General features: G+C 44.3%; 2 protein-coding genes across 2 annotated transcripts in view; one reads left to right on the forward strand and one right to left on the reverse strand.

The window, feature by feature from the left end:
• Positions 1–8,134, reverse strand: part of GID4 (GID complex subunit 4 homolog) — a 32,885-nt gene extending 24,751 nt beyond the window's left edge. Inside the window, exons 1-2 of the mRNA XM_077449448.1 lie at positions 7,855–8,134; positions 1,040–1,099 (exon numbers count right to left, since the gene is read on the reverse strand). Coding sequence (XP_077305574.1) covers positions 1,040–1,099; positions 7,855–8,112 — 318 coding nt within the window. The 5' untranslated portion in view covers positions 8,113–8,134. The remainder of the gene's footprint in view (positions 1–1,039; positions 1,100–7,854) is intronic.
• Positions 8,135–8,236: 102 nt separating this feature from the next.
• ATPAF2 (ATP synthase mitochondrial F1 complex assembly factor 2) overlaps positions 8,237–27,656 on the forward strand; it is a 30,680-nt gene continuing 11,260 nt past the window's right edge. The window contains exons 1-4 of the mRNA XM_077449447.1: positions 8,237–8,403; positions 13,369–13,520; positions 17,513–17,557; positions 22,956–23,101. Of these exons, the coding sequence (XP_077305573.1) occupies positions 13,400–13,520; positions 17,513–17,557; positions 22,956–23,101 (312 nt within the window). The 5' untranslated portion in view covers positions 8,237–8,403; positions 13,369–13,399. The remainder of the gene's footprint in view (positions 8,404–13,368; positions 13,521–17,512; positions 17,558–22,955; positions 23,102–27,656) is intronic.

Here is a 27,656-nt window from a genome sequence, read left to right on the forward strand (position 1 = left end):
CTTCACAGAACAGCTGTATTTATATTGAGATTAAATTACACACAGGGGGACTCTATTTATGAATTAGGTGACTTCTGAAGGCAACTGGTGCCATTTGATTTTAGTTAGGGGTATCAGAGTACAGGGGGATGAATAAAACTGCACGCCAAACCTTTCAGATAGTTGTAAAAAAAAAGTTGAAAATCATTTTCCTTCCACTTCACAATTATGTGCCACTTTGTGTTGGTCTATCACATAAAATACATTTACATTTTTGGTTGTAATGTGACAATGGGTTATGAATACTTTTTCAAGGCACTGTAGCTGAGAGACAAGCTGTAAAAATACAAGAAAATATGGGGACTCTGGATGCATTCTACTCATACTATCCCTTCTATGGAATCTGGCGTCTAATGATCTCAAAAGAAAACGGACTACTATACAGTATACTAGACTATACGTCCAACATGATCCTTTGCACTGTACCGACTGTGACACTGCCATGTTTATTTGAACTCAGAGGAAAAAAAAAAAAAAAAAAGCTCCTTATATGCAGGTAGTGTTTATTAACATTGTATTGCAAATTAAAAGCAGTACCCTGAAAATGTACCCTTTTCATGGATTTCTCTTGAAAAATTGTAGCGCACTTCCTGTGCTTTGAGCCCAATGGTTGTATATCTACAGTTTGAGATTATCTAAGGCAGTCCTGCCACTGACTGAGTTTCACCAGATGTGCAGCAAGATTTGGTGAGGTCACTAGTGAACGGCTCACTGTTCTCTTAGCTGAAGAGGAAGCTGTAACTGAGCACCGGCAGTGCAAGGATCTCCCTGCTTTATTCATTCTGTGGATCTGTGCTTTCGCCACCTCCCCTGCTGCTTAATTATTACCACGGCAATTATCTCATCATCAAGATAACCGCCTACAAAAACGGACAGAGTGCATAACAAAACATGGTAAACAGGAAAGATCAGCTGCAGGGAGTTTACAAGCAAAACAGATGACTAGACTTTGGCTAGTGTGTGTGTGTGTGTGTGTGTGTGTGTGTGTGTGTGTGTTTACCTCAGTAAGGCCTTTTATCTTCAAGTATCCACACAGATAGGCATTCTCCATGTCCACATGCTATAAAAAAAAAAAAAAAAAAGATTAAATGCAAATTAAACTGTAATTGTGCAGTCATGCAACTGTGCACTTACACAAAATGTATATAATTTTTTTTCCCCACAAATGGCTCTCTTTCGGTGATCTTTGATCACCACTGCTTTTTATTTATTTTTTTGTCCTATAATTGAAAAAAGTGCATACGTTTTGAAAGAGAAATAATTTTTTACTTTGTTAAACTGTGTAAAACATACCCAATAAATAAGAATAAAAAAAAAAAATATCAAATTCCTTTTCATACATTCAGGCCAAAATGTATTCTGCTACATGTCTGGTAAAAAAAAAAAAAAAAAAAAAAACTCCTAATAAGTATTCGGATAGGTTTGCGTGAAAATTATAGTGTCTACAAACTATAACATATATACTGTAAAAAAATATTTTTATACAAGTAATGGCAGTGATCAGTGACTTATGGTGACACTGATAGTAAAGCCGTCAATTTGACACTTTTTGGGAAAAGGCTAACTGCCACGGATACCTTGAGTGACCAATACAGTGATCAGTGCTAACAATATACACCGACACTATACTAATGACTGCTGGCTGGGAAGGGGTTAACATCTGGGACAAAGGGTTAAATGTGTGCCTAGTAATGCGTATACTGTGTGCTGTTTTTATTAAGGGATGTGCCTGTTTTTATTCCCTGCTTTGTAGGGAAACAAAAACCAGCACATCGCCGCTGTCAGAAGAAAGTGTTGTGTTGGTTACATACACAGAGCTCTCTCCTGTCACTCACCCTGCCAATCAGTGGGTTCGGATCATTGGTGATCGGGATGCGCTGGAGCCAGCGACAGCACAGCCGCACGTGCCCCCCCACCCAGAAATGCGAAATCACGTATATGTATGTGCGATTCTGCCCAGTTGGGCCACCCTGTAGCAGGAAAACTACAGTGTGCAGTCAGCAAGTGGTTAATGTGGTAACTCCAGGCAAAAAAACAAAACAAAAAAAAAAAAAACGCTCAAACGCCTTGGAAAAGGATTTAAAAAAATGTAAGCCACTGGCTTTTTTTCTGACTTGCAAAGTAAAGGCATAATGTGCTTGGCGGGGGTATAGACCGATATAGTTTTTTCAGGGACGATTTTTTGGCCACCTTTCAGACCGATAGCTGATATTTTGTACATTTTAAGTTTTTAATTTTACACTCACATTTTCATTTTATTATTTTTTTTCTTTTATTGCTTTCACAAGGAATGTAACATCTTTGTGACAGTAATATGGGGTGACAGGTACTCTTTATGGAGGGATCTGGGGGTTCACAAGACCCCAAACCCCTCCTCTGCACTTGAAAGTATTCAAACTTGAAGCAATAGCAGTACATTTCTGGCCGATACTGATTGATACTTTGAAAAAATTTGAATATTGGCCCCTGATAAATCGGTCAAACTCCAATTTGCAGTACCTATAGGTTTATTAAAGGCTTAACTATATAGACACAATTAATCAATGGAAGCGTACAACAACTTAAAGTGAAGTATGGAGGGTTGTTTTTTTTTGTATTATACTTACCTAAGTGGAAGCAACATCAGTCCGATGCTGCATCTGGCCCCTGCTGGCTCAACACCGAGAACCGAGCGATCAAACGCCACTGATCGCCTGGTTCTGACAGCTCCATGAGCAGAAAGCTGCAGACTGTCAATCAGCAGCTCCCCCCTCCCCCGTTCACTGAAGCGATGGGCTGTGGAGGGGCTCAGGCTCTCAGCCGCTCACTGAGAGGCTGAGCCAGGTGTCGGTCCAGGTACCTGGTGGATCCAGACTCCATGGTCGTGATGACGTGGTGCCTGGACTGACTTCTGTAAAGTCAGCAGAGAGCGGACTTCAGCCAGCTCTCTGCTGAAAACGGGTCACAGGAGTGCAAAATGAACTGCACTCCTGTGATCCCTTAGGAGACGTACAGCCAAACAAGCTTTGGATATACTTCTCCTTTAATGACAATGAACAATATGCATTGCATACTAGCCCATTATGTCCACTTACCTGCAAATGAAGGCCACACTGTCACTGCTGGTGGTCACATCCATCTTGGCCCCTCTTCCTTCTGGGGCCGCGGACTCCAGTTCTGTGACTGACCGGAGACGAGTGACGTCACAAACATGCACAGGAGCCGTCAGTAACGACACTTGCTAGTGAAGAAACAGCACGGAGGGGACGTTTCTTCACAGCGCATGCGCCAATGACCTCATCAGTGCACTACAAGTTAAAGATCTCCTAAACGGCGCAAGTTTAGAAGATATTTACAGTACCTATAGGTAATCCTCAATATAGACTTGCCTATAGGGGTGCAACGGGTCATCACCGATCCGTGATCCGAATGGGTCTGCCTGTTCGGATCGGCACACCACGCGATCCGCAGAGCGCTGTGCTGATCGTGTGGCTTAGGAAAGGCCTCAACTTTGGCTTAGATCTGGAGCGGCGCCCATCTTGGTACACCCAGCGGCCGCTGTGTCATCAGGAACTGACGTTTCGTCGCCATCTTGCTACACCCCACACTCCTGCACAGTAATGATAGTGAGAGGGGGCAAGTGGACATCTTGTTACACCCACTGGAGTTTTAGATTTCCGTTATTAACACAAAAACAGAGCTTATATGCTTAAATACAGCATTTGCAAATCCGACGGACTGTTTAGATGTTAACATTTTAAAAGCAGCGGCAGCAAACCTGCTGACCTTACATGGTTGCTAATGTGACAGAACACCTCCGATTTTCACATTTAACATTTAGTTAAAGGTCTTTTTTTTTGCTGATCCGATGAACGATCCGATACGTGAGTTTTTTGATCCGTTGCACCCCTACTTACCTAGAGGTACAACTTCCGCATTGGAGATATACAACCACTAACACGACTTGCATTGCCTTCTGTTAAAGAAGTCGTATGCAAAGCTGCGAAGAAGTCGCACGGGGATGTCAGGCTTTGATGCTGCGGTAGCGTGAACCAAGCCTAAGTGAATGAACAGTGTCTTCCGAAAAATGCGGGCCACCTGGCTGTCTGTCCTCAGTAGCTTCCGACTAACAGATCTGGAACAACAATGCAGCAAATCAAATCGCATTGCAGCTGGATAACCATGACAGCCAGAGAAAAAAAAAGACTGAAAATAAAAATCTGATGTTGCCTATAGTGGGATGGTCTGCAGTAGCACAGGTATAAAATCTATAGGAACCGTATTAGTGTACAGAACATAGGATGGAGATGATGCTTCTAGAAGGAAGACACACACACACACACCTGAGAAGTTTAGGAAAGCTGGTATATAATCTGTAACACAGATGTCATAGAACGGCTGTACAGCGCGGATCGCTCACAGATGCAGAGTTCATGTAAGGACGAGGCCAACATTTTTCCACTCACTGAGCACAGGAACAACAGAAAAACTGCAAGCAATGGCTCTGCTTACATCACATAGCACATCCGTAATACCCAGCGACCCACCACCACCCGCAATACCCAGCGACCCACCATACCTCCAATCCTTACAGCCACGTCTATGTGCTGCAATAAATCTAGGATACTTCTCTCATGTCCACACTATTCTCACACTTTAAACCTTTTGCTGCCAGAGCCATTTTTTTCATGCACGTTTAAAAGTGGTTGTAAACCCTTACAAACCACTTGGACCTACAGGTAAGCCTTAATCTAGGCTTACCTGTAGGTCAAAGAAATATCTCCTAAACCTACATGGTTTAGGATATATTTGCCAAAATGCATGCGCACTAAGCGTGCCGCTGTCAACGGTGATATGCCGTGACATTGCTGGACTCCAGGACAGGTAAATGTCCAATTGTTAAAAGCCAGCAGCTGCAGCATGTGTAGCTGCTAGGCTTTTACATTTTTTGGGTGGAACACCACTTTAAAATGGTTTCAGCAAGACTCAGTGGAGGGCGATTTCTGCAGCTTATAAATGCAAGTACAGAATCACAGTATATATAAAATATGCAAAGTGGTTGGAGGGAAGCTTCAGAATGGCAAAGATGTTTTTTTATTACAGATTATGTGAGGAGACTGCAGTTCCTTTTTAATTTAGGGCACTATAAAACCCCCCAAGATTTTTCTGTAAATTATAAAAGATGCGGTTGCTCCAAGTAAACAGAAACCCAATGTGTCAAACCCTGCGTGCACCCGTGAAATGGCGAAAAACGTTGGTACAGTATAGAGGTGCACCGAATGGAAATTTTGGTGCCGAAACCAAAAACGCAGGATGCACTTGGCCAAAAACTGAATGACAGTTTTTCTCTCTCTTATCGGACAAATGCCGATAATACCATTTTTGGTGGGCGAAATGACGGTGCATCTCCACTTTGGTAACCTATATTTTCCATAGAAGATGCTTTAAAAGTCCCCTACAGGTCATCAATAAGGAGTTAACCCGTGGGCCTAAAATTACTTCTCTCACTCCAGGGTGTACTGTGCGGCGATATGTAATGTATAGTGCAAGCACCATTTTCATGCCTATGCACCCCTGATGCACGCATTTATGTTCATATGGGTATCTATGTGGTGGTGGGGCTTAATCATTTTTCGGGGGGGGGATTTTAAAGTGCTTTGGTGTAACTTATATTTCACACACTTTTTGACATTTATTTATTCCTAAACTTCCTGCCGCCATAACCAACCATGGGGCACCATTCCTGCCGCCATAACCAGCCATGGGGCACCATTCCTGCCACCATAACCAGCCATAGGGCACCATTCCTGCCGCCATAACCAGCCATGGGGCACCATTCCTGCCGCCATAACCAGCCATGGGGCACCATTCCTGACACTGACACCAACAATGGGGCACTATTCTTCCACTGACACCAACTACGAGGCACTATTCCACCCACTGACACCAGCAATGGAGAACCATTACTCCCTCGAATGTCAAAGATGCATCGTTTACTCCCACTGGTGACAGGACAATTACCCCCGGCCAAAGTAATGCAGGCAGGCGGCAATCGGTTAATATGGCTTTGGCACCACCTTTGAAGATATAACAAGCCTCCCTTCTTCTGGGAAGGCTTTCCACAAGATTTTGTGAGTGTCTGTTGAAATTTGTAAGGTCAGATACTGATAACCGACAAGACGACCTGACTCACAATTGGCATTCCGATTCATGCCAGGGTGTTCAGTAGGGTTGAGGTCAGGGCTTTGCGTAGTACACTTGGAGTTCCTCCACACCAAACCATGTCTTTATGGAGCTGGCTTCGTACACAGGAAGACATGGTGGAACAGAAAAGGACCTTCCCCAAACCGTTACAAGGTTGTATAATGTAGTATTAACTGTACACCGTTATGAGACAGTTTTATAAAAATGAGGCAGCAACCAAGAAAATTTGGTGATCTACAATACATACTGGGCTCATCTTCCGCTAACAGAAAGAGAAAAGGTTTTATTCTTCAGTAAATGCCACAAATGCCATTTGGGACATCAGTAAATCATTAGATTGTTGATCTAAGCAATACAGTAGGCTCAAGGCTCTGTCCAAATTTGTATCTGGACTCTCCAATTCTAGTGCTGCATGTATCCCCAACTCTTTGGCAACTGATCTGTCACCTTGCCCACCTACATTCAAGATGCTACAAACTCCTTGGCCTAACCAATGCTTAACTATCGGTCTACTTTCCAAGCAACATCCATTCCTGGCCTCCCTACTGTTGTCCAGTATTGGCTCCCTGGTGAACTCCTATAGTCTTGTCAGCCCTGGAAAACATTACTAGCTCCGCATCACCTTAACAGGTATTATGGATTCCCCTACGAATCCATATGAGGTCCAACCTGACACCTTTCCACAACACAAAATCCATCACCTGTCCACGCCTCACCACCCTGTCACCTTCTTATGCCGCGTACACACGAGCGGAATTTGACGGACTAGGTCCGACGGCCTTTCCGACAGACTTTCCGAATGAACGGACTTGGCCACACACAATCAAACCAAAGTCAGACAGATTCGAACGTGATGATGTACGACCGGACTTGAATAAGGAAGTTCATAGCCAGTAGCCAATAGCTGCCCTAGCATTGGTTTTTGTCCGTCGGACTAGCATACACGCGAACGGATTTCTCGAGCTGGCAAAGCTTCGGTGGGAAAATTTAAAACATGTTCTATTTCTAAAGTCTGCCGGATTTTTGGCAAGCAAAGGTCCGATGGAGCCCACACACACGATCTAATTGTTGTTGTCAAAAAGTCCGGTCGTGTGTACGTGGCATAACAGCTGTAAACCCCTGGCCTCTCAGCACCCATCCACCCTAGGCCACTAGCCTTCTGCTACCTGTGCGCTCTCAGCTCCAAAAAAATCCATGTTTGCCTGTCCGCCCCCCCTTCAACATCCATCTGCCCATGGCCCCAAGCATTCATCATCTGTCTGGCCATGACCCCCTAACATCCAGATTGTATCAAACGGTAGCTCCCTTATATCCACTACCTGTCACCCTCTAAAACTCACATGGCCACTTGTGGCCCCCACAATACCTTTCACCTGTCCTCCAGCCGAACATCCTTCGCCCCTCCGCCCATGGCCCCTCGCCCTCCATGGCCTCTCCGCCCATGGCCCCTCGCCCTCCATGGCCTCTCCGCCCATGGCCCCTCGCCCTCCATGGCCTCTCCGCCCATGGCCCCCCGCCCTCCATGGCCTCTCCGCCCATGGCCCCCCCATCCCCCCCCACTACCGGCGTTTCCCCTCCATAGAACAGGACAGCCCCCCGCCCCTCCATTGCCTCTCCCCCGGACCGGCTGACCTGCAGCACCACCTCCACATCATACGAGTTCCCTTTACTCTTCTGGTGTCCCCGGAACTTGGAGCCGCTGTACAGCAGGCTGGTGGCCACCCCGGGCTGCTGCGTATTGATAGGCGGAGGAGGGATGAGGGAAGAGGAGCCAGAGCTGCTGGCCAAGGTGCGGACCGGCATGGCCCCCGGGCTGCCGCTTCTCCAGCCGGGGTGCCTGGGCCTTTCCTGCACCGAACCCGACGATTGGCTAAGCCGCAGCCAACCCATTCCTCCAGCCGAGTTACCGATTGGCCGCCACGACAGGCGGAGAAAAGCCGAAGGCGTGCCCCTTACACGCTGATGCTGTTTAGCGGCGGAGGAAGCTGATTAGCTGGGGGTGAAAGGTCATGTGGCGTGCAAGGACGTGCTGGGGGTCATCAATATGGCGGCGCCCAGTGTGTGACTTAACGTGAGTTCTGTCTGTAGGATGGATCCGGGGAGACCGTACACCGTACACTGCTGGGGCCACTAGTGCTGCTTTCTGTGACCCGGAGGAACTCTGCCGCCCTCTACAGACCGGTATGTGTGTAACACCGATATAGGAGGACTTGTCATCTGTGTGACCTGCTGGAAGGACTCCAATGGGAAGGCAGGAGATTGTTCTACACACAGGAGATGATGATGATCATCACCCCAATCACTTCACACTGCAACATCTCACCCACCATCCCATACATCCCAACCCTCGCTGGTTTCAAGGGACTGTCCCTCATGCCTCCTCATTTGTCCCTCATTTTGGTCTGATATAGTTGTATATAAAATGCACTTTTTATCTTTCAAAAAGCTAAACCTTTCATCTGATTTCTAAATTGCTGCATTTGTAAATTCCAAAAGCCAATATAAAGGAATAGTAATGGTAAAAAAAGCACTTGTGTGTTTAACCGCTTCGGCAGAAGGGCGCATACAGGCAGAATCATGTCCTGTACGTTGCCCTTTAAATGGCACGCGCCCACCGGCAGCTTCGTGAGTGTGATCGCGGGTCCGGTGGACTCGAGGTCCGTGGGGATACCCGCGATCGTCTCACGGAGAGGAAGAACGGGGGAAATGTGAACAAGCATCTCCCCGTTCTGCCTAGTGACACTGATCACAGCTCACAATATTTTTTGCTACAAAATTACGTGCAAAAATCGTGATTCTCATTTTAGCCAGAATTGTGCAGATCTACTCCTAAGTAACCGTGGCAGGCTCCCTCTGCGCCAGGTGGTCCCTTCAGTCTTCTCCAGTCCCGCGCCTGGCTCCTGCCCCACGAGGCTCTGCCCAGGCCATCATCATCATCATCACACCCCCTGCCAGTGCTGCCCAAACACACTGTAGCAGGCACTCAGATGCCCCAGCGGGCCCCGTCCTGGAACCGCACATGCCAAGCATCTCAGCCATATTTTTTACAGAAAGCCTTTTCCTGTCACTGGCATTTACTGGCAGGAGAAAAGTGCTGTTTTATTTTACTGGCTACCAGTAAAAATACTGATGGTTGGCTACACTGGCCACTATGAGGAATAGTGACTAGGGATGAGCTCTGGCGTGTTGGCATACGCCACGTGCAGACCCCGCCAGGAAGACGGCACAGCGCTGCAGTAATCACAGGCAGTGAGACATTGCCCGATCTCTGCAGCCGCGCATCGGGGCAATATCTCACTGCATGTGATTAGCACAGCGCTACGCCGACTTCCTGGCGGGCTCTGCACGTGGCTTATGCTAACACGCCGGAGCTCATCTCTACTAGTGACCAATCACTACTGGCTCCTGGATCAGTCTGTCTTATTAGAACATGGATTTTTGCCAGAGGCTGTCACTATTACTATATATGGAATTTACTTACCCCCCCCCCCCCCACCCACCTATCCTTGCCCTGCATTACTATTCTCCCCCCCCCCCCCCCCCCCCCACACACACACATTATTTTTCATCCCCACATTACTATTCCCCCCCACATACTACATTACCATCCCTACATTACTATGCCTCCCCCACCTTGCTATTCCCCCCCCCCAACCCACCCCCCACATTAGTATTACTATCATTACATTACCATCCCTACATTGTTATATCCATACATCACAGTCACTGCATTACTATATCCCTACATTACTACCCCTCTCCTTACTATCCTTGCCCTATGTTACTATCCCCTCCTCCCATTACTATTCATACCCACATTACTATTCCACTATAACATTACTAATCCCTCCCCCACCTTATTCTTGCCCTACATTACTATTCCCCCCACATTATTAATCCCCCCCCGTATTAATATCCCCCCCACAATTTGAATTATTATCATTACATTACCATCCCTACATTACTATATCTCTACATTACTATCCTATACACCCCCCTACTTGGTATCATTACATTACCATCCCTACATTACTATACTTATGTTCAAAAGTTTGCATACCCTGGCAGAAACATTTTGGCTCCTTTTAAACTGATAATGATAACAGAAATCACCCAAATGGTCCTTATTAAAAGGTGGCATACACGGGTTAAAATGGCAATTAAGGGTCAATTTCCCACATTTGTGGCTTTTTAAATCACAATTAGTGTCTGTGTATAAATAAATGAGTTTGATAGCTCTCGCGTGGATGCCCTAAGCAGGCTAGGTGCAAAGCCATGGGGAGCAGAAAAGAATAGTCAAAAGACCTGCGCAACAAGGTAATGAAACTGTACAAAGATGGAAAAGGATATAAAAAGAGATCCAAAGCCTTGAATATGCCAGTCAGTACTGTTCAAATCATTTAATAAGAAGTTGAAAATTTGGGCATCTCAATGCTAAGGTCAAGTAGATAAAGAAAGATTTCAGCCACAACTGCCACAAGAATTGTTCTGGATACAAAGAAAAACCCACAGGTAACCTCAGGAGAAATACAGGCTGCTCTGGAAAAAGATGGTGTTGAACAAAAAAGAGCTGCATGGTCAAGTTGCCAGAAAGAAGCCTTTACTGTACAAGTTCCACAAAAAAGCCTGGTTACAATATGCCCAACACCACCTTGACATGCCTCATTGGGCTTTTTTTTGTGGCATTGGTGCAGTAATGGCTTCCTTCTGACAGCTCAACCATGCAGCTCTTTTTTTGTTCAAGTATCATTGAAATGTGCTCCTTAACCCCTTTGCGACCAGCCTCTGCAGTTATACTGCGGCAGGTTGGCTCCCCTGGGAAAACCATCGTAGCTGTACGTCGGTTCGCCTTTTGACCACTAGTGGGGTGCGCATTGGCTCTGGCGGTTGCACGTCGACAATATGAGATCTGGGGTCAAAAAGACCTTAGATCTCATATTTACACTAAAATGCAAAAAAAAAAAAAATGTGAAAAAAAAAAAAAAATCTCCTTTAAAAGCTATGGGCAGAAGTTACGTTTGACGTTGCTTCCGCCCTCCCATGCTATGGAGCTGAGCGGGGGCCATCTTCCCTTCAGTTGTCAGCCAGACATCCAATGGAGAGGATGCGATCGTCTCTGGCACTACCTGCAGGTCCGGTAATCGGCGGAGACGACCGGAGGGGGATGGGCCCCTGTCCCACCGCCAATAAATGATCTTGCGGTGAATCCGCCGTGAAGACCACTTTTATCTTAAAGAGAAAAAAATACAGGGGTTATGGCAGCTAGTATTTAGCGTCGAAGTACAGGTATGGTGATTTGCGTTAAGTGGTTAAAAACAACCACACCGTCTTTTTGGAGAGCAGCCTGTATTTCTCCTTGCGGTTACCTGTGGGTTTTTCTTTGTATCCTGACCAATTCTTCCTCCAGTGGCTGCAATCTTCCTTGGTCTACCTGACCTTGGCTTGGTATCAAATGAGCCCCGAATTTTCCACTTCTTAATAAATGATTGAACAGTACTGACTGGCATATTCAAGGCTTTGGATATCTTTTTATATCCTTTTCCATTTTTATAACGTTCCATTACTTTTTTACGCAGGTCTTTTGACTGTTTTTTTCTACCTCCTCATGGCTCAGTGTCTAACCTGCTTAGGACATCCAAGTGAGAGCTAACAAACTCATTAACTATTTATACACAGACACTAATTGGGATTTAAAAAGACAGAAATTTGCCATTTTAACCTGTGTGTGCCACCTTTTGTGTCTGTACCAAGGCCAAACATTCCAGGGTATGTAAACATTTTGATCAGGGCCATTTGGGTGATTTCTGTTATCATTATGATTTAAAAAGGATCCAAAAAACTGTGATAATGGCTTCATGTGATTGCTATCCTTGAATAAAAGACAGTTTTTTTGTCATGATCAGTCATATTTTCAATATTAATGCCAAAATGTCACAATGTCTGCCAGGGTATGCAAACTTTTGAGCTCAACTGTATATCCATGCATTATAATCACCGCATTACTATATCCCTACATTACTATCCACCCCCTATTCAATATTACTATCCTATAAAATCGAAAATTTTACTTACTTACTAGTGTGGTTTGGCACGAAGAGGATAAGAACACTTTTGCACATGTGGAATATTTAGCAAATTAGATAATTTTGCACAGAGAAGCACTTACACTTTTTTACGTCGTTTTGCACATACAGAAATACTTTATATATGGTGGATGTCAGCAGTTACATAAAGTGATCCCTCATTCTGGAAATTTTTTCAAGCAAAAGATTGGCATTTTTGGACTATTATATCAGTCTATTGGTTGATGTGTATAGACTATACGTTACCAGATTGACTATATCTTATCTATATATTTTTTTTATATATATATATTTTTTTATATTTTATTATTTTTTCCTTGAGATTTAATTTTTTCTTTCACGTATGGGTATCAGCTTGCACATATTTTGCACAGGAGCACTTTTTAGGCACTCATTAAGGATATATGAGACATATGATATCAGTCTATCATATAGTGATATTTAGCACTTTATTTGAAGGTTTTTTTTGCAATTTTTTTTTACTTATTCAATTTGATTTCTATATGATGTTTACACATTAGCTATGTTTTGCACTGTGCACTTTAATATTTCTATACAGGCACATGTACCAAATGCAATCCTTTGCAGTATATGTTGAAGATTCTTTACACTATTGAAGATGTATTAGTATTATTCTTTCTAACCTGCTGATTTATGTTGTTTTGATACACACTGGTCTTATATTATCCCTGGGTAATTTTTACACTATTGAAGATTATTATTATACTTTCTAACCCACTGATTTATGTAAATTCGATACATACTGGTTTTATACTATTCATTTATTCCCTCTGAACAGCGCAACACCATTTTCTTTCTATATATTACTATCCTATACCCACACCCACACGCACACGTATCACTAAATTACCATCCCTACATTACTATATCTACATTACTGTATCCCTATATTACTATAGCAATACATTAGTATCACTAAATTACTATACAGTATTTGGCCCGTGGGCCTTGTGTTTGACATATGTAGACTAAGTTCAATTATATATATATATATATATATAATATAAATGTGTGTGTATTACATTCATTCATTCCCTTGCAGTGTCCTGAAACATCTTCCACTACCAGACATAATGCTGCAAAGTCTCCGCACTGTCTTTGCCCGGCGTGCAGCTCTGAACCCACGCCTGTATCCTGCCCTGTGTTCAGTGGATGGTGTCAGCTCAACGAAACGCTTCTATTCGCCATCTAATGGTGAGTAGAGAATGACAGAGAGCAGAGCCTCTGATTTGCTATCATCAATTTCAAGGCTAACTTGTTCTTTTACATAAACTGGCCCATGCAGAAACGGGTCCCTAGTAGTTTAAATGCTTGCCAACCCACTACAACAGTGGTCATCAACCCTGTCCTCAGGGCCCACTAACAGGCCAGGTTTGCACGATAACTGAAATGCATCACAGGTGAGATCATTTGTCTAAAACGCTGGCAACCACATACAGTACACACAGTAACCATTATAGGCACACAATTAACCCCTTAAATTCCCCTAAATGTCAACCCCTTCCTAGCCAGTGTCATTAGCACAGTGTATATTATTAGCACTGATCACTGTATTAGTGTAAGTTAGTTAGCCCCCGCCGCACTACTGCTGTCCTACTAAGTTGCCGATCACCGCCATTACTAGTATGTGAAAAAAATTATAAATTAATATTCCAGGATCTATACCATATTGTTTGTAGATACTAGAACTTTCACACAAACCAATTAATATAGACTTATTAGGGATTTTCCTTTTTTACCAAAGACATTTTTTTTTTTTTTTTTTTTGCATATGTTTTATAGCAGAAAGCAGAAAAAAAACAAAAAAAGACCCAACATTTTATATATCTGTATATATCTATATCTCTCTAATAACAAAAATGAGTACACCCCTCACATTCTTGTAAATATTTTATTATATCTTTTCATGTGACAACACTAAAGAAATGACACTTTTCTACAATGTAAAGTAGTGAGTGTACAGCTTGTATAACAGTGTAAATTTGCTGTCCCTTCAAAATAACTCAACACACAGCCATTAATGTCTAAATCGCTGGCAACAAAAGTGAGTACACCCCTAAGTGAAAAACATCCAAGTTGGGCCCAAAGTGTCAATATTTTGTGTGGCCACCATTATTTTCCAGCACTGCCTTAACCCTCTTGGGCATGCAGTTCACCAGAGCTTCACAGGTTGCCGTTGGAGTCCTCTTCCACTCCTCCATGATGACATCACGGAGCTGGTGGATGTTAGAGACCTTGCGCTCCTCCACCTTCCATTTGATGATGCCCCACAGATGCTCAATAGGGTTTAGGTTTGGAGATATGCTTGGCCGGTCCATTACTTTTACCCTCAGCTTCTTTAGCAAGGCAGTGGTCATCTTGGTGTGTTTGGGGATCGTTATCATGTTGGAATACTGCCATGCGGCCCAGTCTCTGAAGAGAGGGGGATCATGCTCTGCTTCAGTATGTCACAGTACATGTTGGCATTCATGGTTCCCTCAATGAACTGTAGCTCCCCAGTGCCGGCAGCACTCATGCAGCCCCAGACCATGACACTCCCACCACCATGCTTGACTGTAGGCAAGACACACTTGTCTTTGTACTCCTCACCTGGTTGCCGCCACACATGCTTGACACCATCTGAACCAAATAAGTTTATCTTGGTCTCATCAGACCACAGGGCATGGTTTCAGTAATCCATGTCCTTAGTCTGCTTGTCTTAAGGAAACTGTATGCAGGCTTTCTTGTGCATCATCTTTAGAAGAGGCTTCCTTCTGGGACCATAGCCATGAAGACCAATTTGATGCAGTGTACATTGTATGGTCTGAGCACTGACCGGCTGACCCCTTCAACCTCTGCAGCAATGCTGGCAGCACTCATACGTCTATTTCCCAAAGACAACCTCTGGATATGACTCTGAGCACGTGCACTCAACTTCTTTGGTCAACAATGACAAGGCCTGTTGTGAGTGGAACCTGTCCTGTTAAACCTCTGTATGGTCTTGGCCACCGTGCTGCAGCTCAGTTTCAGAGTCTTGGCAATCTTCTTATAGCCTAGGCCAGTGATGGCGAACCTTGGCACCCCAGATGTTTTGGAACTACATTTCCCATGATGCTCACCTACACTGCAGAGTGCAGGAGCATCATGGGAAATGTAGTTCCAAAACATCTGGGGTGCCAAGGTTCGCCATCACTGGCCTAGGCCATCTTTTTATGTAGAGAAACAAATATGTCATAGTTACCGCCACTGTGCAGCTCGTTTTGCACAGAGAGGCCCGATCCTTGACTTCTGGGGTCCCCCAGCGGCTCCTCCCGCATCAAATAACCCCCTAGGAGAAGCACTCTCCCAGGGGGTTACCTTGCAGCCACGCTCCTGAGTCCAGCATTTGCGTCTATAGACACGAATGCCGGACTCTGCCCCCCCCCCCGCCCCGGCACACACATCATTGGATTTGATTGACAGCAGCGGGAGCCAATGGCTGCGCTGCAATCAATCAATCCAATCAGAGAGGGACAGTGCATCTCCACCAAGTGAATTCCAGGTCTCAGGTAAGTAAAACGGGGGGCTGAGGGGCCAGTGACTGCCAGAAGTTTTTTCACCTTAACCACTTCCCACCCGGCCAATGTATATATACGGCCGGGTGGGAGCCGCCTGCTCCTGATAGGACGTTCAGGAACGTCATTCAGGAGCAGCGGGATCGCGCGCGCGCGCGCCCGCGCAGCGGCGCGATCCCGATGTGCTCGTGTCACCCGGACACGGCACATCTCAGATCGGCAGGAGGGCTCTGTGATTGGCCCTCCTGATCACATGACGGCCGTGTCCAATCACGGCCGTCATGTGATGTAAACAAACAGCCGGTTGCTAGGCAATCGGCTCTCCTCTCCTCACACGGAAGTCACCGCTGAGAAGAGGAGAGCAGAACGCTGCAGCCAGCTGATGATCAGTGAGTATGGGCTGCTTTTCACAGCTTTTTACTCACTGATCATCAGTGTAGTGTAAACACACAACACACCACACAGTGAAAACGCAGTCCCCACATATGTCCCCAAAACACACATGTCCCCAAAACATACATGTCCCCAAATAATAAAAACACATGTCCCTAATAATAAAAACATGTCCCCCACATATGTCCCACTAAAATCACATGTCCCAATGATTATCTGCACACATATGTACGTGATCACCTGCACACATATGTACATGATCATTTGCGTACATATGTCCGTGATCACACAAACCAATTATTATACACTTAACTGAATTTTTTTTACCAAAAACATGTAGCAGAATACATTTTGGCTTAAATTTATGACAAAATTTGATTTTATTGGATTTCTTTTCAAATAGAAAAAAGAAAATATTGTTTTTTTCCCAAATTTCCGCTTTTTTTGCGCTTATATCGCAAAAAAAAAAAAAAACGGAGTCGTGAATAAATAACACCAAAATAAAGCTCTATTTGTGCGAACAAAATGATAACAATTTCATTTGGGTACAGTGTAGCATGACCGCGCAATTGTCACTGAAAGCGCTAGAGCGCTGAAAGCTGAAAATTGGGCTGGGAAGGAAGGGGGTGAAAGTGCCCTGTATTGAAGTGGTTAATGCATAGGATGCATTAAGGTGACAAAAAACACAAGGGCTTACAACCCCTTTTAGGCTTTAGGCCAAGTGCATCCTAAATTTTTGTTTTCGGTGCACCACTAGTCTAAAGAAGAATTCCAGGTGTGGCATTTTTTTTTTTTTGCATAGTTACATTGGAATCCCTGTGGAAGCTGGAAATCGCTGACATTGCTACTTCAGTGACCTCCGCTTGTTTCCTGTTTCTCAGTCTGCATCTCTACCCCATTTGCGCTGACTTCTATAGGAGATTGGACAGGCTGCTGTGTAAAATCTTTGTCTCCTGTCCTCCTCTCTGTGCCTTTTATTGTTTTGAGTCATATATAGGGCAGTTGTTCTCAATCTCAGTCCTCCGGTACCCCCAACGGGCCATGTTTTAAGGTTTTCCTTTACTTTGAACAGCTGCTTTAAAATCAATATAAATGACATGATATTGATAAGAGCTATTTTATCTAAGGGAAGTTCCCAAAACATGTCCCGTTGGGGATACTTCACTGAGGTTGAGAACCACTTCTCTAGATTACTTCATTATTTCTGTCATCTGTAGTCGTTACACATTTCTGATGCTGTACTTTGTCCCATTTTTGCAGAAAGAAAGAAGTTCTATGAAAATGTCAGTATTTCCCAAGGTGATGGTAAGTGTTTCATGCCTCTCTTGACACCAAGCAATCAATGGTTAATATCCGAGATCTTTCTCAAATCAAATCTTTCTCAAATCCGCTTAATCTCTTCCACCATGGAAATGCACCACAGTGCCCTTCACCACCCCTTGTGGGTATCCTCTCACCTAGTACTGTGGACCCCAGTAGATTACATGAAGTCTAATGTGCTCTTACAACACTAACTCAGTTGCTTCTTCTCTCCATGTGCTAAACATTCAGATGGCAAACAATCTCTCAGGAGCAGGTGAATCAAAAAGGGAAGCACAGACATCCAATAGTGTTTTTAAAAACAAAGGTAATGCACAGTGCCTTGAAAAAGTATTCATACCCTTGAAATTTTCCACATTTTGTCATGTTACAGCCAAAAACATAAATGTATTTTATTGGGATTTTATGTGATAAACCAACACAAAGTGACACATAATTGTGACATGGAAAGAAAATGATACAGTGGTGTGAAAAAGTGTTTGCCCCCTTCCTCATTTCCTGTTCCTTTGCATGTTTGTCACACTTAAGTGTTTCGGAACATCAAACCAATTTCAACAATAGTCAAGGACAACACAAGTAAACACAAAATGCAATTTGTAAATGAAGGTGTTTATTATTAAAGGTGAAAAAAAATCCAAACCATCATGGCCCTGTGTGAAAAAGTGATTGCCCCCTAAACCTAATAACTGGTTGGGCCACCCTTAGCAGCAACAACTGCAACCAAGCGTTTGCGATAACGTGCAATGAGGCTTTTACAGCGTCCTGGAGGAATTTTGGCCCACTCATCTTTGCAGAATTGTCCTAATTCAGTTACATTAGAGGGTTTTCGAGCATGAACGGCCTTTTTAAGGTCATACCACAACATCTCAATAGGATTCAGGTCAGGACTTTGGCTAGGCCACTCCAAAGTCTTCATTTTGTTTTTCTTCAGCCATTCGGTGGTGGACTTGCTGGTGTGTTTAGGATCATTGTCCTGCTGCAGAACCCAAGTTCGTTTCAGCTTGAGTACATGAACAGATGGTCGGACATTCTCCTTCAGGATCTCTTGGTAGACAGCAGAATTCATAGTTCCTTTTATCACAGCAAGTCTTCCAGGTCCTGAAGCAGCAAAACAGCCCCAGACCATCACACTACCACCACCATATTTTACTGTTGGTATAATGTTCTTTTTATGAAATGCAGTGTTCCTTCTACGCCAGATATACTTGGACACACACCTTCCAAAGAGTTCCACTTTTGTCTCATCGGTCCACAGAATGTTGTCCCAAAAGTCTTGGGGATCATCAAGATGTGTTGTGGAGAAATTGAGACGAGCTTTGATGTTGTTTTTGCTCAGCAGTGGTTTTCTCCTTGGAACTCTGCCATGCAGGCCATTTTTGCCCAGTCTTTTCCTGATGGTGGAGGCATGAACGCTGACCTTAACTGAGGCAAGTGAGGCCTGCAGTTCCTTGGATGTTGTTGTGGGGTCTTTTGTGACCTCTTGGATGAGTCGTCGCTGCACTCTTGGGGTAATTTTGGGCGACCGGCCACTCCTGGGAAGGTTCACCACTGTTCCATGTCTTCGCCATTTGTGGATAATGGCTCTCACTGTGGTTCGCTGGATTCCCAAAGCTTTGGAAATGGCTTTATAACCCTTTCCAGACTGATAGATCTCAATTACTTTCTTTCTCAATTGTTCCTGAATTTCTTTGGGTCTCGGCATGATGTGTAGCTTTTAAGGATCTTCTGGTGGACCTTACTGTGTCAAGCAGCTCCTATTTAAGTGATGCCTTGATTGTGAACAGGTGTGGCAATAATCAGGCCTGGGTGTGGCTAGAGAAATTGAACTCGGGTGTGGACAACCACAGTTATAGTATGTTTTAACAAGGGGGGCAATCACTTTTTCACACAGGGCCATGATGGTTTGGATTTTTTTTCACCTTTAATAATAAACACCTTCATTTACAAATTGCATTTTGTGTTTACTTGTGTTGTCCTTGACTATTGTTTAAATTGGTTTGATGTTCCGAAACACTTAAGTGTGACAAACATGCAAAGGAACAGGAAATGAGGAAGGGGGCAAACACTTTTCACACCACTGTAAATGGTTTTCAACATTTTTTACAAATAAATATGTGAAAGTGTGGCGTGCATTTGTATTCAGCCCCCCGAGTCAATACTTTTGTAGAACCTCCTTTCGCTGCAATTACAGCTGCAAGTCTTTTTGGGGATGTCTCTACCCTGCTTAGCACATCTAGAGGGTGACATTTTTGCCCATTTTTCTTTGCAAAATAGCTCAAGCTCTTGTCAGATTGGATGGAGGGCATCTGTGAACAGCAATTTTCAAGTCTTGCCACAGATTCTCAATTGGATTTAGGTCTGGACTTTGAGTCATTCTAACACATGAATATGCTTTGATCTAAACCATGCCATTGCAGCTCTGGCTGTATGTTTAGGGTTGTTGTCCTGTTGGAAGGTAAACCTCCTCCCCAGTTTCAAGTCTTTTGCAGACTCTAATGGGTTTTACAGATTGCTCTGTATTCGGTTCCATCCATCTTCCCATCAACTCTGACCAGCTTCCCTGTCCCTGCTAAAGAAAAGCATCCCCACAACATGATGCTGCTGCCACCATATTTCACAGTAGGGATGGTGTGTTAAGAGTGATGTGCAGTGTTAGTTTTCCACCACACACAGCGTTTTGCTTTTAGGCCAAAAAGTTAAATTTTGGTCTCATCTGAACAGAGCACCTTCTTCCACATGTTTGCTGTGTCCCCCACATGGCTTCTTGCAAACTGCAAACGGGACTTCTTATGGCTTTCTTCCAACAATGTCTTTCTTCTTGCCACTTATCCATAAAGGCCAGATTTGTGGAGAGACGACTAATAGTTGTCCTGTGGACAGATTCTCCCACCTGAGCTGTGGATCTCTGCAGCTCCCCCAGAGTTACCATGGGCCTCTTGGCTGCTTCTCTGATTAATGCTCTCCTTACCAGGCTGTCAGTTTAGGTGGACGGCCATGTCTTGGTAGGTTTGCAGTTGTGCCATACTCTTTCCATTTTCGTATGATGGATTGAACAGTGCTCCGTGAGATGTTCAAAGTTTGAGATTTTTTTTTTTTTTTTATAATCTAACCCAGCGTTAAACTTCTCCACAACCTTATCCCTGACCTGTCTGGTGTGTTCCTTGGCCTTTTATGATGCTGTTTGTTCACTAAGGTTCTCTAACACACATCTGAGGGCTTCACAGAATACTGAGATTAAATTACACACAGGTTGTCATGTACCTGGTGGTTGAGCCCAGAATGCAGGGAGCGGCTTTTCTTATACCTCTGGCTTGAGAGTAGACAGGGGCTCGGGAGTGCAAAGGGGCACAAGTGCCTGACAGGTAACTGATGCTGGGGCTAGTCCGGACCTCTGATGTAACTACAAGGAAGCTGGCAGAAGGTAGCAGGCTGGAGCAGCGGCCGGGCAGGAAGCAGGCTGGAACCAGCAGCTAGGATACAGCAGACAGCAGGGAGGTGTTCTGTAGCACAGCAGGAACAACTGGAGATAGCAGGCTGTAGGGAGGTGTTCTGTAGTACAGCAGAAACAAGCGGGGTCAGACAGGCCGGGTCAACTCTGGCAGGCAGATTACATACCAAGCAGAAGGCGATGAGTAGTCGAGGTGCAGGCCGGGTCGGTAACTGGCAGACAGCAAATGGACCAAGGAAGAGGCAGTAGAGACATCTGGACAAGACGGGATCAGAGACTGACAGCAAGCAGGAGTAGTCAGGAGCAAACCGGGTTAGCAGGAACCAGGTAAGTAGTTCAACAAGTAGCAAGGGTCTCAGGAAACGCTGTAGACCGGACAGCAAGGCAACAAGGTGTCAGTCTCCTTTTAAATATCGCTTCTTGGCGCCAAGTGCCGTCACGAAGTGCACGCATACACGCGCCATCTTTTGCACTACCGCTCATGCGCCAGATAGCTCTTTTAATGGGAACTCTAAATTTTAAATGACCCTTTTTTTTTATTTATTATTAAACAAGTGTAAACGTAGTCAAAACATAGCCAGAGTTCATGAACCAGAACAGATAGACAGACAAGCCAAAATGTCAGAAAGCCAGAGAGGAGCGTAGAAGAACAACAAGCAGGATCTGGAGCCAGAAAGAATGTCAACCAAGCAAGTCTTTAACAGGAACACACAAGAGCGTCTCTAGAGATGTGACCAAGGCGAAGACAGAGATCATCTGGACTTGATGGCTTAAAGCGGAGGTCCACCCTAAAGTGGACCTTCCGCTCATTGGAATCCCCCCCCCCCCCTCCGGCACCACAATTGGCACCTTTCAGGGGGTAGGGGGGTGCAGGTACCTGTACAGTACAGGTATCTGCACCCACTTCCGGCGTAGATTCTGCAGAAGGTACGCCCCTTTTCCGCAGAATCTACGCCCCTTTCCGAAAGTCCCCCCCTGCCTGCTGGGAAACACACGGATCCCAGAGACAGCGGGGACCATCCTTATTGCGCAGTGCGACTCGCGCATGCGCAGTAGGGATCCGGGAAATTAAGCCGAAAGGCTCCACTTCCTGATTCCCATACCCAAGATGGCGGCGGCAGCACCCGAGAGACGATCGAGAGATCGGCTTCGGGTGCCGACATCGCGGGCGCGCTGGGCGGGTAAGTGTCACTATTTTAAAAGTCAGCAGCTGCAGTATTTGTAGCTGCTGGCTTTAAAAAAAAAAAAAAAAAAAAAAACGGCGGAACTCCCGGCGGACTCCCGCTTTAAGTAGGCAGGACTGATGAGCAGGATATCATCAACAGATGAGTCACTGTGAAGAGACTGGAGCTGGTAATTAGCCGACAGCTGAGTGGCCAGCTTTGAGAAGGAAGGGCTGAGCCCAGCCCTGACATTGGGTGATTTCTGAAGGCAGTTGGTTCCACTAGATTTTAGTTAGGGGTATCGGAGTAAAGGGGGCTGAATACAAATGCATGCCACACTTTTCAGATATTTATTTGGAAAACCCATTTTATCATTTTCCTTCCACTTCACAATTTTATGTGCCACTTTGTGTTTGTCTATAAAATTCCAATGAAATGCATTTGTTTTTGGCTGTAACATGACAAAATGTGGAAAATGTCAATGGGGTATGAATACTTTATCAAGGCACTGTAAAATTCATAGATGCAGGCATATCTTAAAAACAGGCAAAGGGCATTCACAAAGATGGCATCTTGACCCCGCCCAGCATGCTAACGTGTTGTGCCCTGATTGGCTTCATCTCCACTGGGAGGGGTCAAGACGCCATCTTTGTGAACGGTGTTTGCTGTTTTTTTTTTTTTTTTATACTGTACAGAGACTGCAAGAGGCTTCTATCAGGTCACATTCAGATACTTGCACTGCTTGTGTTTAAAAATTGCTGTGTATTTACAGGAGGATTTGAAATCAACCTTGATCGCAGGAAGTTAAGAACTCCACTAGGAAAAGTCTTTATGGTGCCCACCGAACCTCTAGCACTTGCTGTGGCCACAGAATGGGATAGTCAGAAGGACACAATAAAATTCTTCACTATGCACCTGGTAAGACATACACTGCTTTGTATTGTTTAACCACTTGCCCAATGGGCACTTAAACCCCCTTCCTAAGCAGACCAATTTTCAGCTTTCAGCGCTCTCACATTTTGAATGACAATTGCTAGTCATGCAACACTGTACCCATATGAAACTTTTGTCCCTTTTTCACACAAATAGAGCTTTCTTTTGGTGGTATTTGATCACCTTTTATTTTTTGCGCTATAAATGAAAAAAGACAGAGCATTTTCTAAAAAAAATAAATGCATTTTCTGCGTTTTCTGTTATAAAATTTAGCAAATTAGTAATTTTTTTAAAATATATTTTGGCCAAAGTTTATACTGCTACACATCTTTGGTAAAAAAAGAACCCAAATCAGTGTATATTATTTGGTCTTTGGGAAAGGTATAGTCCACAAGCTATGATGGCAATTATTGAAAATTGATCACACCTGATGTACTTACTTATGGCCTATCTCATTTCTTGAGACCCTAACAACCCAAAAAAGTACAAATATCCCCAAATGACCCCCTAGACATTCCAAAGTATTTAGTAATAGGCATGGTGAGTTTTTTGAAGATGTAATTTTTCCCATAATTCTTTGCAAAATGAAGATATAATATAGTGTGTGTGTGTGTGTGTGTGTGTGTGTGTGTGTGTGTGTTTTTTTACACAGAATTGTCATATTAAGGGGTTACTCTCACACAGCATATGCATACCACATACAGTGGTGTGAAAAAGTGTTTGCCCCCTTCCTCATTTCCTGTTCCTTTGCATGTTTGTCACACTTAAATGTTTCGGAACATCAAACCAATTTAAACAATAGTCAAGGACAACACAAGTAAACACAAAATGCAATTTGTAAATGAAGGTGTTTATTATTAAAGGTGAAAAAAAATCCAAACCATCATGGCCCTGTGTGAAAAAGTGATTGCCCCCCTTGTTAAAACATACTATAACTGTGGTTGTCCACACCTGAGTTCAATTTCTCTAGCCACACCCAGGCCTGATTATTGCCACACCTGTTCACAATCAAGGCATCACTTAAATAGGAGCTGCTTGACACAGTAAGGTCCACCAGAAGATGCTTAAAAGCTACACATCATGCCGAGACCCAAAGAAATTCAGGAACAATTGAGAAAGAAAGTAATTGAGATCTATCAGTCTGGAAAGGGTTATAAAGCCATTTCCAAAGCTTTGGGAATCCAGCGAACCACAGTGAGAGCCATTATCCACAAATGGCGAAGACATGGAACAGTGGTGAACCTTCCCAGGAGTGGCCGGCCGCCCAAAATTACCCAAAGAGCGCAGCGACGACTCATCCAAGAGGTCACAAAAGACCCCACAACAACGTCCAAGGAACTGCAGGCCTCAGTTAAGGTCAGCGTTCATGCCTCCACCATCAGGAAAAGATTGGGCAAAAATGGCCTGCATGGCAGAGTTCCAAGGAGAAAACCACTGCTGAGCAAAAAGAACATCAAAGCTCATCTCAATTTCTCCACAACACATCTTGATGATCCCCAAGACTTTTGGGACAACATTCTGTGGACCGATGAGACAAAAGTGGAACTCTTTGGAAGGTGTGTATCCAAGTATATCTGTCGTAGAAGGAACACTGCATTTCATAAAAAGAACATTATACCAACAGTAAAATATGGTGGTGGTAGTGTGATGGTCTGGGGCTGTTTTGCTGCTTCAGGACCTGGAAGACTTGCCGTGATAAAAGGAACTATGAATTCTGCTGTCTACCAAGAGATCCTGAAGGAGAATGTCCGACCATCTGTTCGTGTACTCAAGCTGAAACAAACTTGGGTTCTGCAGCAGGACAATGATCCTAAACACACCAGCAAGTTCACCACCGAATGGCTGAAGAAAAACAAAATGAAGACTTTGGAGTGGCCTAGCCAAAGTCCTGACCTGAATCCTATTGAGATGTTGTGGTATGACCTTAAAAAGGCCGTTCATGCTCGAAAACCCTCTAATGTAACTGAATTAGGACAATTCTGCAAAGATGAGTGGGCCAAAATTCCTCCAGGACGCTGTAAAAGCCTCATTGCATGTTATCGCAAACGCTTGGTTGCAGTTGTTTGCTTCTAAGGGTGGCCCAACCAGTTATTAGGTTTAGGGGGGCAATCACTTTTTCACACAGGGCCATGATGGTTTGGATTTTTTTTCACCTTTAATAATAAACACCTTCATTTACAAATTGCATTTTGTGTTTACTTGTGTTGTCCTTGACTATTGTTTAAATTGGTTTGATGTTCCGAAACACTTAAGTGTGACAAACATGCAAAGGAACAGGAAATGAGGAAGGGGGCAAACACTTTTTCACACCACTGTATTACACCCCAAAACAAATTTTGCTACTTCTCCTGAGTAGGGCGATACCACATATTTGAAACTTTTACACAGCCTGGCCACATACAGAGGCCCAACATGCAGGGAGCACTGTCAGGCATTCTAGGAGCATAAATTAGACGTATAATTTCTAGATTACCGCTTACACATTTGAAGGCCCTGGAGCACCAGGACAATGGAAACACCCCAAAAATTACACCATTTTGGAAAGTAAACACCCCAACGTATAATCTGAGACATTATGAATCTTTTGAACATGTCATTTTTTTCACAACTTTTTGTAAAATATGAAAAGAAAATGAAAACACTTTTTTTTATTTTTTTTACACAAGTTGTCTATTTACATTATAAGATATTTCCAACACATAGCATGTATGTAAAAAAAAGTTACACCCCAAATTACATTGTGTTACTCCTCCTGAGTATGGCGATACCACATGTGTGAGACTTTTTCACAGCCTGGCCACATACAGAGGCCCAACATGCAGGGAGCACCATCAGGTGTTCTAAGGACATACATTTCGACTCTAATTTGACTACCTATTACACTTTTGTGAGCCACTAATGGGCACTGTAGTGGCATGGATGAGTACTGATGTGGCATGGATTTGGCACGGATGGGTACTGATGTGGCATGTATGAGCACTGATGTGGCATGGACGTAGCATGGATTTGGCACGGATGAGCAGTGATGTGGCACAGATGATTACTGATGTGGCACGGATGGGGATGGATGAGCCATGAATGTGGATGGAGCAGGGATGGATGAGCCATGGATGGATGAGGCATGGATGGATTATGGATAGATGAGCCATGGATAGAGCATGAATGGATGGATGAGCCATGGCTGGGCACAGATTTGGCATGGATGAGTACTGATGTGGCATGGATGTAGCACGGATGAGCAGTGATGTGGCATGGATGAGTACTGTGGCATGGATTTGGCACGGATGAGTACTGATGTGGCATGGATTTGGCATGTATGAGTGGCGATGTGGCACGGATGACCACTGATGCGGCTCGGATGAGCATGAATGAGCCATAGATGGGGATGAGCCATGGATGGATGAGGCGTGGATGGATGGATGAGCCATGTCTGGAGCATGGATGGATAATGGATAGATGAGCCATGGATGGAGCATGAATGGATGGATGAGCCATGGCTGGGCACAGATGAGCGCTGTGGGAACTTAAGATCCAGCCCACAGTGCTGCTGCACATGGCTCCCCTCCTCTCCAATGTACGCACAATGTACGGATCGTAGTGAGGCGAGGAGGAATCCAAACCGGACAAGCTCCGTTTTGTTTACAAGTGATCACACTGTCATTGGCCCTTTACCCAGATTAATGACACACCTGGTCTGGGAGACCCGACTGTAACAGAGATTTCCGGGTGCACACCATTCTGGGAGGATATCACATGACGACCTCCCAGAGTTATCCGACCATGCTGTAGCTGTCATTCGGCTATGGCCCGGTCGGCAAGTTGTTAAGAGTCCAAGAAGGTCCTTTTAAAGTGATACTAAAGTCTCTTATTGTTTCGTTTTTTTATTTTTTCTATTAAAAATATGTTTTACTTACCTGCTCTGTTGCAGTGGTTTTGCACAGAGCAGCAGGGATCCTCCTTTTCTCGGGTCCCTTTTCTGTGATCCTGACCCTTCCCTTCTGTTGAGTATTCCCACAGCAAGCAGCTTGCTCTGGGGGGGCCCCTGAGCCGAGCCGCAGCTCCCGTGTGAGCCGAGCCGCAGATCTCCTCATTGGCTGACTGACTTTGACAGCAGCGGGAGCCAATGATGCCGCTGCTATGTGTCTCAGTCAATTAGGAGGTGAGTCCCGGGCAGCCGAGACACTCCTACAACATGCTGGATCTATATGGGCTCAGGTAAGTATGAGGGGGTGCTGCTGCACACAGAATGCTTTTTATCTTAAAAGATATAAAACCTTTTTGCCTTTTCAACACCTTTAATTTATGTGTATTGAAAGTAGTGTTTGCAGAACAGGCCATAGCCTAAGCCCTGAAAATTGCCTAAAGTCGATGTAAACCTCCTAAATGGATGACCTTTAGTTTGCGCACTAAGCTTAAACAATAATTGCCATGCTTTTTTTTTTTTTTTTTTTTTTTTAATCCTTTATTGCAGCTTAGTGTTGCTGATCCACCCTTGGCTTTTTCAGCCACTTCCTGTCCACATGCACTTGCTCCAGCATCA

This window comes from Lithobates pipiens, unplaced genomic scaffold (genome assembly GCF_037356315.1).
Source record: "Lithobates pipiens isolate NorthernLeopardFrog02 unplaced genomic scaffold, aLitPip1_a1.2 Scaffold_22, whole genome shotgun sequence".
Taxonomy (NCBI): Eukaryota; Metazoa; Chordata; class Amphibia; order Anura; family Ranidae; genus Lithobates; species Lithobates pipiens.